This window comes from Fulmarus glacialis, unplaced genomic scaffold (assembly GCF_000690835.1).
Source record: "Fulmarus glacialis isolate BGI_N327 unplaced genomic scaffold, ASM69083v1 scaffold27327, whole genome shotgun sequence".
NCBI classification, from domain to species: Eukaryota; Metazoa; Chordata; class Aves; order Procellariiformes; family Procellariidae; genus Fulmarus; species Fulmarus glacialis.
In genome coordinates this window covers 6,171-21,482 of record NW_009225517.1, presented here as the reverse complement: position 1 = coordinate 21,482, position 15,312 = coordinate 6,171, and the positions used below count along the sequence as shown (strand labels likewise).

Below are 15,312 nucleotides of genomic sequence, written 5' to 3'. Positions count from 1 at the left end.
GCTGTCACAGGCACCAGGCTCATGGCGCAGCGCCTGCCCAGCCCAGGGAGGACAATCCCTTGCTGAGCTGGTGCATTCCAGCCGGGAGCTCCGCTCACATGTCCGCTGGCCTGGCTCTCCCCCTCTTACGCGCCTGGGGCCTGGCACGACACTGCAAATTCCCGCCTCTGGGATCAACAGCGACAGATTATTTCCCTAATTCCCCCATGCTTCGCTACTCCAAGCACCTTGCCCAGAACGGTCTCGCCCAGCAGCAACAGGCTCCCAGCTCCAGCTCTGACCTGTTCCTCCCTCCCAGCTGCCCAGTGAGATTAGCAGCACGCTAATCCCCCCCGGCTCATGCCAGAGCGCGGGAAACCACTGCCGGGAAGAGGCGAGCACAGCCCATACGTTGCTCAACATCTCAGCCTGGGCAGCGGGCTGGGGCCTGAGCAGGGCAGAGCGCTGAAGGTTTGCCAGCGAGGGATTGAGGGGAGACCCTGGGCTGGAGACCCAGCACCGGCTGTAGGCTGGGCTGCAACCCAAAACCCAACAGAAGACTGCAGGGGCCTGTCCCAGCCGCCTCCAGCCCTCTTATTCCCCCATGGCTGCATGGGACTGTGTCCCCCAGGTCTAACCCCCCTTTCCCAGAGCGGTCCTGCCCCAAAGCGGAGCTGCAGACAGGGGAGGAGGTCCCAGCCCACCCCAGGGCAACACCAGCCACCCACCAGAGGTGAGCTGCATGCACCAAGACACAAACAGCCCTTTTGGTTGGTTAGGTTTTTCCTCAGTACGTTTATTTTGGTTATGCATGACCCAGATTAAGAGAAAAAAACAGGAGTTGAAAAGCAGTCTCCTTTTAGTATCACAGTACACTGAGCCCTGCTCCAGCCTGCCTGGGGGACTGCCCCAGCCCCCCAGGGCTGGTGGCCAATCCAACAGAGTCGTTGCCACCTGGTGGCTACTGCAGAAAGCGCTGCCGAGTTCCGGGAGCCCCCCAGTTCCAGCTGGCACAGCCGCCGGCCCAAACCCTGCACTCCAGGGCCCCTGGAGGGAGGCCCCTGTCCGCATGCCACTGCCCACGCCGGGCACAGCACCCACAAGCTCTCCAGAGTGCCGAGAGCAGGCAAAGGGCCCTGCGTCCCTTCCCTTCCCTCCCCAGGAGGAGAAAAAAAAATAAATACAGGGAAAAAAAAAATACAAAAAAGTTTATTGCAAACTACTACAATAATTTATTTAAGCAAACTGCATGCGAGTGAAGGAGAGACATCAAGGGGAAGAGGAGCTGCAGGAGGGCTGTGTCAGTTTTAGGGTTTCAAACGGGAGTGGGAAGGGAGCTACACCAGTCTCTCCTGCATCAGGGGTTAGCAGGCTGTGGTTAGAGGACAGACAGGCAACTGGCCAAGACCAGAAAAAGAAAAAGGAGAGCTACGAGAGGTGTGCATGGAAGGACAAGGTGGGGAGTGGCAGGGATCAGAGGTGTCCGGGCCGGGAGGCAAATGAGCTGCTCGATTCTGCGTCCCAGAAATGCGGCCGCCGGCAAACTCTTTGCTCCGCTCGGGGCTGTTGGGGCAGACACAGGACGAGGCAGCCTCCCTCACCTCCCAGCCAAACGTTCCGTCACCAGAGGTGAGCAAGCCCTTGACCCAAAAGCATTTTAATGCCATCCCTCAGAAAACAAAACCCCAAGCTCTCTGTTTAGTGTTCTGTGCAAGGCTCTGCCTGCTCCGTACCTCTCACGGGGCACAGGGGCAGGGCACGAAAAGCAGCTCCAGCAGCATGGTCTGCAGCAAGCGTGAGGATGAGGTGGCCGACCTGCACCACACAACGTGGCTCAGCCAGCCCCAAGTCTCCCCGGACAGAAGACCTGCACTGCTGGGGGGTGAAACCATCAGAGTTAGGTCTGAACACATCTCATTGTGCTGCTTCTCTTTAGTTTGCAAGGGGAGGGGACCAGCTGGCCACCCGAAAGCTTCCTGCTGGGAAATCACAATAATTTGATCCAAGCAAGAAATTGGATCATCCCAACTGAAGAAATTGGTTTAGTTTAACACCATACCACCGCGGACCTGACACGCACTGTCCCAGGAGACCTGTGTTCAGGTACGCTGGGCTTTCATCCTTGTCTCCAGGAGAGGCTTGTGGCTGGACGCATGTCCTTCAGGCATGGGAGACACGCTGCTGTCACCGTGCAAGAATGTGGGATGCCCACACCCAGGGCACAAGACACCAGGATTGCAAACTGTTCAGCCACAAACCACCCCAACACCAGAAGCTTTTCAACTTGCTCTGACAAAGATACCAGCGTAAGGGAGGAAGGGAGGGGGCAAATCAGGACAAATGGTCCAATAAAAGCTGTCAGGCTTGGGCCACAGATGGATTTCCAGGCAGCACAGGGGACAGAGTGGGTGTTCAGAGTCAGTTTCCTGTAAAAAGTTTCCAATTAAATTCCATGTTTTAATGCCATTCTCCAGACCCCAGGTACCCGATTTTGCCTAGTTGCTGTGTGCTACAGACAATTTAGCTGATCTTGTGCTGGACAAGATACTTCAGCTCTGCTCCCAACCACATAAACCCAACCAAAAAACCAAGCAAACAAACAAAAAGCCCAGGTTATTCTTCCAAAATTACTTCCAGTTACTCTTCCAAAACCACTATGAATTCAAGGCCACTGAGTCTCCACACAAAGTTTCAGGTAAGAGCAAAAAGATCCAAGTCTCCATAGCAGACACATCATATCCTATGTAAACTTTTCCAAGGGCTCAGAGCTGTCCTACCTACACCGACAGGCAACACTTGAACCGCCACATTTCATGGAAAGCAGGGGTGTTTGTGCAGAAGACAGAAGCTTTGAGAACACGGCGGTACAACACCCTCCCCGCAAAATGGGGGCAGGGAGAGAAGCTGACAGCCCCTTAGTCCCGCATCAGTCTATTGCCTTGGATAAACAAGCCTGGAATAACCATATCCAGTCCCTGCTTCTGTATCTTTGTCTAGACCGGGAAAGGAGAGGCAGAGTTGGATGAGGAGCACAACATCCCCCAGCAGCAAGCAGCTCACAACTGTCCTAAGTCACGAGAACAAGTTCCTGGGTAATGATATTCTTCCCTGAAAGGCCAGGGAGCAAGGGGGAGGCAAAAAGAGCATTTAATGCAAGGAGCTCACCCCGACCTGGGAGGGAGGGAGACAACAGCGAGCTGTTCCATCACTCACCTCATCCTCCTGCTAAAACGCTGCTGCAGAGACTCCCACTGCAAACACGCTCTTCTCCAGGGGTTCTCCCTCTACTCTGGAAAAGCTGCGAGAGACATCTGACTCCAGAATGCTGCCTTCATCTCAGCTCTCCCAGCTGCTGTTACGATGGCACGACGTGCTCCCTGCAGCTCGCTAGTGCGAAGGAGCCTACTGGGAAATAGCCTGAACCCCCTCCACCCCCACCCCCAAAGAACATAACTAAAAAATACCGACCCTTTTTTAATCAATAAATAAGGAATCTTGTTACCACAACACAAAAACGAAACATGTTCAAAGTGCAAATTACTGTCGTCAAACTGGGATGCTCCTCCTTGCCTCTCCCACGCAGGGCTCCCGTAGCCCCCGGGCCTCTCCAAGCAAACATGATCTATAAGCCAGGGCGTTCCCTCGACTTCCTGCCAGAGCTGGAGCAGAGGAGCGCGGTGGGGAGAGGGACGTGCGCTGTTTCACAGCTCACCCTGCTGAGGGGGCCTAAAGTGCCAAGCCAAACTCCCAGCCCCGGGAGGAAGAATGAGACTGCAAGGACCAGAGTGCAGCGATGCATAGAAGTTGGGACCAGGGGCGAGAGGGAGTCCTAAGAAACTTGTCCAGAGCACATCAAATGCTTTCTAGTTTACAAGTGGGGCCACATCAAGGAGCCAGAAAGGCATCTGCTTTGGGGTAGAGCGAAGGGTTTCAGTAGTCCCCCTTCCCTTGGAGAAATCTGTCGCTCAGTCCAACTTGCTCTGGTAATGGCAGCATGTGACCCTTTCTACAAAGGAGCAGTGGGAGAGAGAGAAGTGGTTGGGAGAAAGAGGATGTGCTGTGATCCACGCTGGAGGGGAGCAGACCCTTCGGTTATTTACTAGTATTGTAAGTTTTGTTTAACTTTTCTCTCTTTCAGTAAGTGTCTCCTTTTTTTTGCCTTCCTCCTTTTAAATACAGAGTCCAAACTGTCCCAGCACCCACGTGCTCCCTGCCCACTAGGGTCCAGTGGAGTCTGAATCTTCGATGAGCACCTCCGTGGTGGCTCCCAGGATCTCTGTGTTCATGACCAGCCCCTCTGCGTTTGTACTGCTGCCACTGCCCACAAACAGCTTGCCGTCAGCCACCAGGCTCACTCGCTCTGCCCCACCACAGTATGTCTTCGGCATCCCGTCAGGGGTCAGCAGCAGGCAATCTGCTGGGGCAGCACTTCCCAGGGGGTCAGGAAGAAGGGGGAGGCCCTGGCCATCGGTGGGCGGCGCAATGGCCTCAGGATTAGTGCCCAGGATGTCGGTGCTGGTGATCAGGGCACCCGCATTGGCAGCCAGTGCTTCAGCAATAAGCACTTCGGGGTGGCTTTTGGCTTTGTGGGCCACGACACTGTCCTTCTTCTCAAATTTCTTGCCGCAAATGTTGCAGGAGAACTGGTAGAAGGAGTCCGCATCATGCTTCTTCATGTGCCAGTTGAGAGAAGCCTTCTGCCGGCAGGTGAATCCACAGATCTCACACCTGGGAGGGGAGAAGGGGGAGGTTACAACAAAGGGACATCCCCACACACTTGTGGGGACATTAGTAGCTAAGCGGCAGCCCAGGAAAACAGCAAGGGTTCACTAAAATGGGATGTCACCATAGCTCCAGCTCTTCTAGTTTTATTTGCAGAGGGCTTATGTTCCTCAGATCTCTACTGAGACACTGCCTCGAGGAGCAGGTGAGACAAGTGGCAGCTCAAACACTCCTACAGGTGTGCATTTAAAGAGAGCTGGGACACCGAGAACAGGTTCCAGCCCTTACTTCAGAGCTGCCCCTGCTCTCGGAGCAGTCCAAGAACGGGTGTATCCAAGGGTTCCTCAAAGTAGGAGAGCAAGAGACAAGCAGAGGTACTCACTGCAAGGGCTTCTCGCCCGTATGGATCATTCGGTGCACGGCCAAGTTATGAGAACTCTTAAATGCCCGGGCACAGTACTCACAGATGTAATCCCTTTGATCTAAAAAGCAACACCAGTTGGAGCATTACTCTCCCGCAGAACTGCTCCCTTTCCCAGCTCTCACATGTTGCAGGTAAAGCTGCCCAAGAAGCAGCAGAACTAGAAGGGAGGCCAGCAGGCATAGCAAAGGACGAGGTGTCCCACAATACACCACAGCAGCTGATCTGGAGAATTAAGGCGTGATTAAGACTCTCCTAAGAGCTAATTATCCATTCTGACCAATACTGAAGGACTAGCAAATTAGGATAATACCTCTACAGAAACCCTGAGTGATACTTGCTGGGGGGCAAATTAAAAACTCTATAGCCTATTTCTTTCATTTCCTTAAAAGATGGGAATCCAGAAGGAAATAATACCCTGCTGCTGCTGGTATCTGTGCCACCTGCCTTGGCTTCACTCTCCCCAGAACTCCTAGAGGCTTTTCCATTTCCGCCCCCCCTCTGTTCACTGACCCGAAGAGGAGTTTGTATCTATTTCCCACCTCCCTGTACCTGTGTGGTGTTTGGCATGCCGCAGGAGCTCCGACCACAGGAGGGATGAGGACACACATATTTTTTCTTCAGCAAGTGCTGGTACTTTATGTGATGCTATAAAGGAAGAGTGAAAGGTTGTAGACTCTCTCTTTACAGGGCTAAGAGAAGAGCTGAGACACATCGATCCCAGATCACCCCTCAGCAGGCCACCAGACTCCAATCACTGATAAGACACCCTTATACCATGAACACAAAGGCTTTGATCTCCATTGAGAGAAGAAAGCCAAATGAATGTGGACATCTAGCAACAGGACAGATACAGAGACACACTGGCCACAACTGATTAAGTCACAACTGATTAAGTCTACCAAAAAGACAGCGTTAGAAAGGAGTGCTTCAGTGCCAGTGGAGGATTAGCTGCCTGTTCCAAATGGCCCTTCCCGGCCCTCACACATGCCATTCAGGAAGTGAAAAATTTCAACCAACCTGCAGGTAACGTGGGTGAGCCAAGACTGTGCCACAGCCTTCCATCTCACAGCGCACGTACTGTATCGGAGGCTTCTTCCTAAGAAGTCAGTAAGGAAACGGGCAGAGTGGTTAGCATCTGAAGCCAGGGCAGCAGCAAGATAAATGAGTGCGAATGCAGCTCAGTCATGTGAGAGCAAAGGATTACTGCTTCAGTATTCCTGTTTGGGCTATGCTGATAGAGACTGTGTCCAAGAGTTCCCTCCACTCCTAGCACTACTTGAGGGTTCTCCGCAGAGCTGAGAAAACCCCAGGAGACACAGAGTTCCCAGAACCTTATCACTGGGCAATGCCAGGCTAGGGATTAACTCAGAAGGGGGGGAGGAAGGCGCAGGGGCCTGGTTCAGCTGGAAGAAATCAAACCCACACCTACAGGGAGAAGGGGGGAGGAAAGGAGGGAAGTCAAGGCATGCTGCTATTTTTATTTTTTTCCCCTTTCAGGCATATTTCTACACTGTGCAAGAGAGATGCCTTTGAGACAATCAACATCTCTATGTAGGACACAAGGGAAGCAAGTCTTCAGAACAGAACTGAGTAGAGAGATCACCTACCTTCTCTTGGGCAGCCTTGGGCTCTTGTCATCCTTTCTCCTCCTTCCCCTCCTGTAACAGGGTTACAGAAACAGAATTGAAAGAAGTTTCTTTACATTGGTAGTGGGCAGAGTTTTTTAAGTGTACGCTATAAAGCAGGAAAATGTTATAAGAAATACTACAGAACTCTTCTATGCTTTTAGGCTGAAAAGTAACACTGCACCCGGCAAGTCAAGCTGCTCTGGCAAGTCAGCTACCTGCTCTGGATCAAAACATCTGAAGAGTTTCTAAGGAAACAGTCTTATAATAGATGGGCAGGTTCCCTAAAGAAGTTAAGTAACCAGGCCTCCAGGCAAATTGTCCCTGCATTCTGCAGAACTGCCACATCACACAGAAGACCGCTCCCTGGGGAGTGGTGGTCCCTATGTTTCTGATACCTGGGTGACACTTTTTTCTGCATGACATTCGATGGCATGTGGCAGACCTCAAATCACCCTGCCTCTGCTAACATAGTCAGGCTGCAGCTGCATGACTAGGTTTAGCGTACAACACATTTTTGAACATGGTTGCCTAGCTCAAATATGTCTCAGCCCACCATTCACAACTGTGCAGATACCAGTGAACAGGTATCAGACAGCCAGAGCCCAACAGGCTGCGGTTAGAAATGACCAACTCTTCTGCCACAATGGAGTGAGGAAGGGCTATTTTAAAAAACCCTCAACCAGGCATGACACACTTCACATTTTTTCTTTTAAACTTGCAACTGTCCAAACAACTTGCGACCTTATAATTAAATTCAACCCTTTCCAGGCTGCACACCAGCACACCAGATTCTGCTCTCGTAAGTTTCTGCTGCAGACAGTTAGCAAGCTATTGCCTCATTAACTGCAAGCTCTAGAAAAACCAATCGAGTGCAAGTTGGAGGCAGATTCAGAGGAAGGCAACATTCTCGAGAATAAATGCTTCATGTGGTTTGCTCTCAAAACCCCTCCCATTTCCTAATGCATTTTTTATAAACATCTAATTTTGCCAACACAGTCCAGATTTGATGGTGCACCCTATTTTCTCTGCTCTGTTGGGTAATGTTTCATACCACATGAAAAACATCAATCTACATGACTAGGAAGAACAGGATTAATGATCTAGCAGCTATTTTACAGTCCTCTGAATTAACTATAGCAGCTTATACACCTGTCAAGACAAAATTCTATGCTCCATTTGAGCAGACCTATGCTTACATGTAAAATGCACCCTCTCAAGCAATAGCTCTGCCCAGAACATCGTGCCTGCTTGATCATATTGCTGCAGAGACACTTACAGTAGATTGATGGAAGTCTTTTCTAGACTGTACTGAGACATCTTTACTGATAGCAAGACCATGCCAGTAACACGCTGAACTCAGCATTCAAGCCAAGCCTTCAGAAGAGGCACAGGTTTTATTATGCACAAAAGTAGCGTCTGATCCAAACAACACAACCACAAGCCTCAGAAAGCCATCTCTAACAGAAAAAAAAAGTCCTCAAAATATCAGCATCCTTACTCCTCTCCAATGTAAATCAGCTCTGCAGCAGCTTAGAACAGCAAGGGAAATTAAAACGAAGGTGTGCAGAGCCCCATGCCACAGACCAGCAGAGGGAGCCCCATTTGTTCCAATTGCTCATAGAGGAGCTAAAGTACAAAACCTGCTTTTTCCTCCCCCTCCACTATCCCAAAGAATAACTTTGACACAGACACATAAATCCAATCTACCTCAGTTGCCAGAAGGAAAGCTTCAGTGTTGAGTGACAGCATACCCGAAGGTTTTGAGTCTCCACTCAAAGCACTAGTGACTGACTAGGTAGCAAAAGTCTGTTCTTTTATTTCTCCAAAACGAGGGAGAACACAGCAGTTTTTCCTGAGCTCTGGTATGTTAGTCCCAAACATACAAAGAGGACACTTACCACACGACACATACAAAGTATTCCCGTGTCTCTCTCTAGGCACATAACAGAAGAGATGTTGCCTTCTCAGACTGGCTTTCTAATACAGTCTAATCCACTTCAGACATCACAAAAGAAACCAATTTTAAGAATGCTCTGAAGTATTTCACACTGTGTGGCCATATCCAGGTAGGCTGACTAAACCACAATATGGAGAAAAACCCCTCCACTTAAACTAAATGAAAATACCAACTTTTTTATTTTTCCTTGCCAAACATGCACAAGATACTAGGAAGCAGGACTTCTATCTGAACAAAAGGTTCTGCCCTATTAGCTTTCAGGCCCAGAGGAGGAGGGGGGAAGCCAACAACAAAACACTGTTGTACACTTGCAAGAATGCAAAATATACAATACACACTGCTACATATAACTGCAGTTTTACTCACTTCCTTGGTGGTTCTTCATCTTCCTGAAACTCACTCTCTTCTTTCACTTCTACTTTAATCTCTTTCTGTTTCTCTTTTTCCTCCTTCCCCTTGCTAGCTTTTCTCCTTTGCTTTGGTGCTTCCCTACAAAGACACAAATACAACATATTATTCCAATACTCCTCCCGTTGTCTGCTTTTTACAGAGATTTAAGCAAAAACTGGATCGAAGTTCAGGTCTGTTTACCAAGTCCCACTTCTAAGCAGAAGTATGAACAAGGATTAAGGAAGAACCTGGCAGCCAGCAGGGCTCTAAAGGCTTTAGTCCGTTAGAGAAGAACAGTCCCGATAGCTGTAGGCAATATTTAGAAAACACTGTGTCCAACGGGAGCCATTCCACCTTAGCAACTAGCACAAGTTCTTTGAGTTGTATTAAGCTCATTCAACTAAGATGTCACAATTTTTTTGGGTCTAAAAACACAGTAAGTACATAATCCAATATACTTCTCTAAATGGGGCTTGTAGGTTTCGTCTCTTGGATCATCTTTGAAGGGAACTTCTTCCTCACTGATGAGCATCTCCTCCTCGTCATCACTGCTGGGAGAAAAGGAGAACAGAGGACTTTAGCAGCAACAGCCTAAGCACTACTGCAAGAATATTCATGCATCATCCCCTAGGATGGGAAAGACACTATTACACAGCACTTTCTCATCCAGCATGACTGGGGAAAGCTAACAGCTTGCACTAAGGAGCATGATGACAGCCAAAACAGACAGGCTAGGCAGATCAATCTCCTCTTGGACTACAGCATCTGCTAACTACACCTAACTACAGCATCTGCTCTGAAAGGAATAAAGCTACCAGATGAAACGCCCAGATCAAATCTAACTATCCACTTCTCCACAATATCTCCTGATGTCTGCAGTCCATCTTCAATCCCGACTGAAAACGCAAAGGTCCAGGACTGAATGAAAACAGAGCTACTATTTACCCCATAGGTCCCTTCACAGAAGCATTTATTTGGAAAAAACTCAGGCCCTTATTTTCCTTTCTTGAGACACTACACAGGAAGAAATACCACAAAATAAAGAGTTTCCTACCTGATTCCAGCTGGAGACTGATGCTCTTCTGTGACCTCTGAAAGGAAAAGTCACCATTAGGTTTCAATCTGTGTTCGCTGCAGTGAGCTCATCTGTCTCAAGATACCTCCGTCGACATTCAGTGCCAGGAGTGCTGGTGGCAGAAGGTACTCATGACCAAGAAGCACCACGCCTGTACCAGCCACAGTCTGCATACAGCTCACACAGTTACACCCACATCCGGATCCCTTCAAAGGTTCCCAAGCCCTGACTATCTCCAGGCTCTTTCATGCCAGGGCTTCCCACATACCGTATTCAAGATGGTCTGTGTTTGGCTCTGACTTGCAGACGAGCCGCAGGGAACCAGTCTTGGATCTGGAGGCACGTGAATTCTCAGTGTCACGCTGGCGGGCTGCAGTGGCTGACCTGCTGCTGCGCCAGCTTCTGCTAGGCCTGGCTGTGCTGACAGGAGAGCCATGGCTGAGGACACTGGAAACTTCCTCCTCTTCCTTCTCTTCTTTGGGATCTGAAACATCCATTGCCATCTCTTTAATAATAATAAAAAGCATAAATCCCATCATTAACTCACACTCCTCTCTGTTGCATGATGTTGAATAGCATAACTACTCTGACGGGGAAACTACTACCTCAAAGATTTGGAGTGTAGCTCTGCCAAGCCAGACAGGACATACCCCAGGGCCTTACTTCAGCAAGCCTTAATTTAAAACTCCTATCACATTTCCTACTGCCTCGAAGTAAAGACACAAATATTTAAAAACAGCTTACATTTCCCTCTTATAAAGGCTTCTAAGATGATTATTTGCTGCCTCTGATCTCCCCTAAGCACTACAGGATAGACACTCATAAACCTCAGCAACTGCTTTATGAAAGACTAGTTTCAAAATTGGACCACATTAAAAGTCCTGTTTGGAGAATCCCCCAAACACATATTTAATCAGAATTGTACACCTGGTAATAACCCTGAGGAATCTGAGCTGGATGTTTCAGGTCTTATGCTAGAGCAAAAAGCATCACAAGCGCTATTAGTCTAAAGTCTCTGTACTCATTTATAGCTTCTACAGGTAGTTTCTTTTTGGCTGATTGCTGATCTCCAGATATATTTTGGCAAGATAACAGAACTGGCTAAAATGTTTATGTGAGCAAGTTCATCCCTCAAAAACTAAAATTCCCAAGTACAGTTCACTTGATCTCACTCTTCGGTGCTTGCTGTGACACTGGGCCTTAATGAACTCAAATGCCTTTTGAAATTTCACTAATGACGGGCTGAAGAAATTAATTCCAAGTAGCTGGCTATGCTCAGTACTCCAGGTTTGCCACTGCTTTAGTTCACAAAGCCACCTGCAGCGCTCCACAGGTTAAGGCTGCAGGCTAAGCTCTAGGCTAAGCTCTGATCCACTCCTTTTTACCCAAATACATTTACACTGCTATCTAGTTTCAGGTGGGTTTCTGCTGCCTAAGCACCAGTCAGCAGTACCACTGAGACGCCCGGAGTTTTTCAAGCATCTGCTGGCAAAGCCACGGGACAGTCCTCTAAGGACTGGCTGGGGAGCAGGTCTGCTACACTGGGAGTCCCAGTGAAGAGCAAACTGCACCTCAAGAGCCAGAAGTGTGCCCTGACAGCAAGGGAGGTCCACAGCATCCTGGGTGCCATTCACAGGAGCACTCGTTAGACCACATTTAGATTCCCCCTCCGGTTTTGGACTCCCACCACAAGAACGTCCTCAACATGTTTGAGCAAGTCCAGAGGAGACGACCAAGACGGCTGGGGGCTGAAACACACAACCTGTGAGAAGAAGCTGAGGGAAACGTGCTTGTTCAGCCTGGAGAACAGAAAACCCTGGGGGGACACAACAGCAGCCTTACAATGTACAGGCAGGTTATCAAGCAGCCCAAACCTCCTTGCTGGAGGTGCACACTGGTCATCAACTGAAACAGGGAGGTCTGACTAGATACAGGAAAAGCATTTTTCCCCCAAGAGGACAGTCAAGCACTGGAAGAGGGGCCCAGCAAGGCTGGGTTTGGGTTAGAAAGGACCTTTAAAGGTCATCTAGTCCAACCGTGGGCAGGGACATCTTCAACTAGAGCAGGTCGCTCAGAGCCCCATCCAACCTGATCTTGAACGTTTCCAGGGACGGGGCATCTACCACCTCTCTGGGCAACCTGTTCCAGTGTTTCACCACCCCCATTGTAAAAAATCTCTTCCTTATATCTAGTTTGAATCTACCCTCTTTTAGTTTAAAACCATTCCCCCTTGTCCTATCGCTACAGGCCCTACTAAAAAGTCTGTCCCCATCTTCCTTATGAGCTCCCTGTATTGTATTGAAGGGCTGCAAACAAGTCTTATGTCTTGCATGTATGAAGCTCACTTCATCATCAGAGAATGAATACGCCTTCTTTCTGGCTTCCTGGTTTAGCAGATCTCAAGGTAAACTATGACTGCTCTACATTTTTAATCCTAATTGTGAATATCCTCACGTTTTTTGAATGCTAAATCGAACCCAAAGACACTTGAAACCATTCTCTAGAAATTTCCCACTCAAATGCTACCATGCTACCAGAGTTAGCACACGCTGCTGCTCTTGAAAGAGGTTTACTCCCTTGGAAGATCACGCATTCAGCTATTTCTTAGCAAGAGCTAGTATTTTAAAGGTTAGTGTTATGGAGTTAAAACAGACCTCACCGAGAATACATTTCTACAAAGTACACCGCTCATCTAGCAATTTTGCTTCATTTCCTCTGAAGTGAAGGTGTTTAATAAGCCTTTCCCCATGATTTCTCCTTTTTACTTCTTCCTCTACTTCAGCATGCTTGTCTAAGATATTAATTGCATTTTTACATGCTATGAATACCTACGTACCTCCGAAAAAACCCCATAGTTAGGAGAAGCATCAAATATTTACTTTGCAGTAGAACTCGTAAAGCAATATAGAGCTATGAGTTGAAAATCCTTATCATTCTAGACCTTCCCAACAGGGGACACAGGTCCCTATGCAAGGGTCAGAGCTGCACCAGGAAACTTGTACCTGCAAAGCATTCAGCTGCACTAGCAGCTGGAATCAGCACTTAGCAAGGCTTTGCCTGAAATCTAAAACTGCAAAAGAAAAGTCCTAGATTTTTTAATAAATTTTATCTTTCCCACACCTAAATTTTCTTTTTCCTTCACAAGAACAGCTTTCTGATGAATCCAGCCTGCCTCTCAAAAACCAAAACAACAAGAAAACAACAACCAAACAAGAAAAACCCACCAACTACTAAATAGAGGCAGCAACTGGCTTAGACAGAAAAGCAGCACTTCCTCCTCCTGCTGCTTTCTAACACACCTGACCTGGCATTAGAGGTAATCACAAGCCTGCCACTGGAGGTGTTGCAATTTTAATTGTGTCCTCCCCAAACTTCTGATGTTAGGCAGGAAGTAATAGGACTCACATCTGCATTTAGGTTAGGAACATGGCTGTCCTTGTGTCTCCTTATCACCAGTGGAAGGAGATACCTACCTCTCTCAATTGACCACACAGGGACCTTACGGTTATTTTCAGTCCCGTCTTGGGTATCACGCTTAGCCTGGTTAAATCCAGGCCCTGTGGATGAACACAGCATTACCCCTCTCCTCTCACAAATATCTCTACACAGAAAGCCACATTCCTCAGTTAGCAGGATTTGGCTAATGGCACAAAGAAGCAAGAGAAACAAGATAGAGGGAATAAACATTGCTATTACGGATAATCAGGCTCTGCTCTTCCAACAAAAAAAGATGCTGCATGAATCTCTTGACACTGAAACATAGGAAAATTTTAAATTAGAGAGGCTGTAGTCAATTCTGCATTTAAAACTGCATAAACTTGTCCACACCACTAGCTCTGGCTAGCCACCATTTCTCTGGAAGGTTCCTGTCCTCCCAGAAGACGCACGGAAAATGGATTGCAGACCAACATCCTGTTATTTCGTGGCAAGTGTCAACAGTGCTGATGGACACCAGGTCATAAGAACTCAGGCTCCAGGAGGACAAAAGAATACAGGAGACACAAAAGGTATCAAGGCACCCTCAGTGCAAAGCAAAAAGAAGCACCGAGCATTTGCTTTTCAGATCAGCTGCTGGAAAATGAATTACGTGCCTTCCTTTGGCGGAGTCTGCCGGCCAGTTGGCACATGCAACCTCAGATTAAGACCCAGGGTTGCTGTCTTTTGCCCAAATCACATTTCATGGAGGGGGCAACCGAAGCTGAGACATGGCAAAATGAGCATGCCAAGAAATGGCCCCACGCTCACACTCCCCCGCGACTCTCCAATACTGACATTAATTATTATCCATCTCATCCCGTAGCCACTGCAGAAGTTAGTTTCGGGAACTGCATGGATGCCTGCGTCTTACAGGAAGTCATTCAAGAGAGATGGGGAAAATCCACAAAAGTCCTACCAATCCTTTTGATCTTTTGGCTCCTGAGGTTCTTCCTACCTTGAACTCTCTCTTAAGTCAGTCACTTAATGATAAACAGCTTTCATTCTGAGGTACTTTTCACCATTCTGCTGATTCTTCCCAACAGCCTTTAAACTTAACAGTGTCCAGGACAGAAAACATGTATAAATTTGAGTGATGGTACACAAAGAGGCAAACGTCCTTTAATCTTAAAATTTGTGAAGAAAACACCAGTCTCTGGGAGAAGGGGCAAGAAAAGGAAACCTGGGAAGAAACTAGCTACAAAGTTGTAGCTCCGTTACAATTGTTTAGACAACCAAAACACAAGCTTCTTAACAGAGCTTACCCCAGTAACGCTCCATCTTTACTCACCATGCTAGTCAGCACAGATTCCCATTTCAGACGTTCAGCAGAAATATATTCTCATTCACACTCTAATTCTGCCCCTGGAGCACTGCACACAGGGTTACCAAATCAGTGAAAGCATCTCTATCATATTTTCCTACATATACCAGCATTGCCACGAACTGAAACAAAAGGGATATATGCCAAAGTTTGTCCACTGCCTCCCAGACCAGGGGATAAATTCATCCTTACGAGTCTCAATTCCTCCCTGTATCATAAATCCACTTTGCAGGCAGGATACTCAGAGGAAGCCACGGAGACTGGCACTCACACTTTCTCATGCTTTGTTTCTTGCTTATCTGCAGCTGCATCACTCCCCAGCCCCGCAGCATTTTTTTT

At 48.1% G+C, this 15,312-nt stretch overlaps 1 protein-coding gene across 1 annotated transcript; it reads right to left on the bottom strand.

Moving 5' to 3' along the window:
* Positions 1-3,030: 3,030 nt before the first annotated feature.
* LOC104080208 (E3 ubiquitin-protein ligase ZFP91-like) lies at positions 3,031-10,653 on the bottom strand. The gene is given in 10 exon segments (XM_009582517.1): positions 3,031-4,707; positions 5,084-5,183; positions 5,675-5,704; positions 5,707-5,770; positions 6,143-6,221; positions 6,733-6,783; positions 9,077-9,199; positions 9,559-9,648; positions 10,155-10,191; positions 10,444-10,653. Coding segments are annotated over 8 exon segments (1,032 nt in total). The 5' UTR covers positions 9,633-9,648; positions 10,155-10,191; positions 10,444-10,653; the 3' UTR covers positions 3,031-4,196.
* Positions 10,654-15,312: the final 4,659 nt, after the last annotated feature.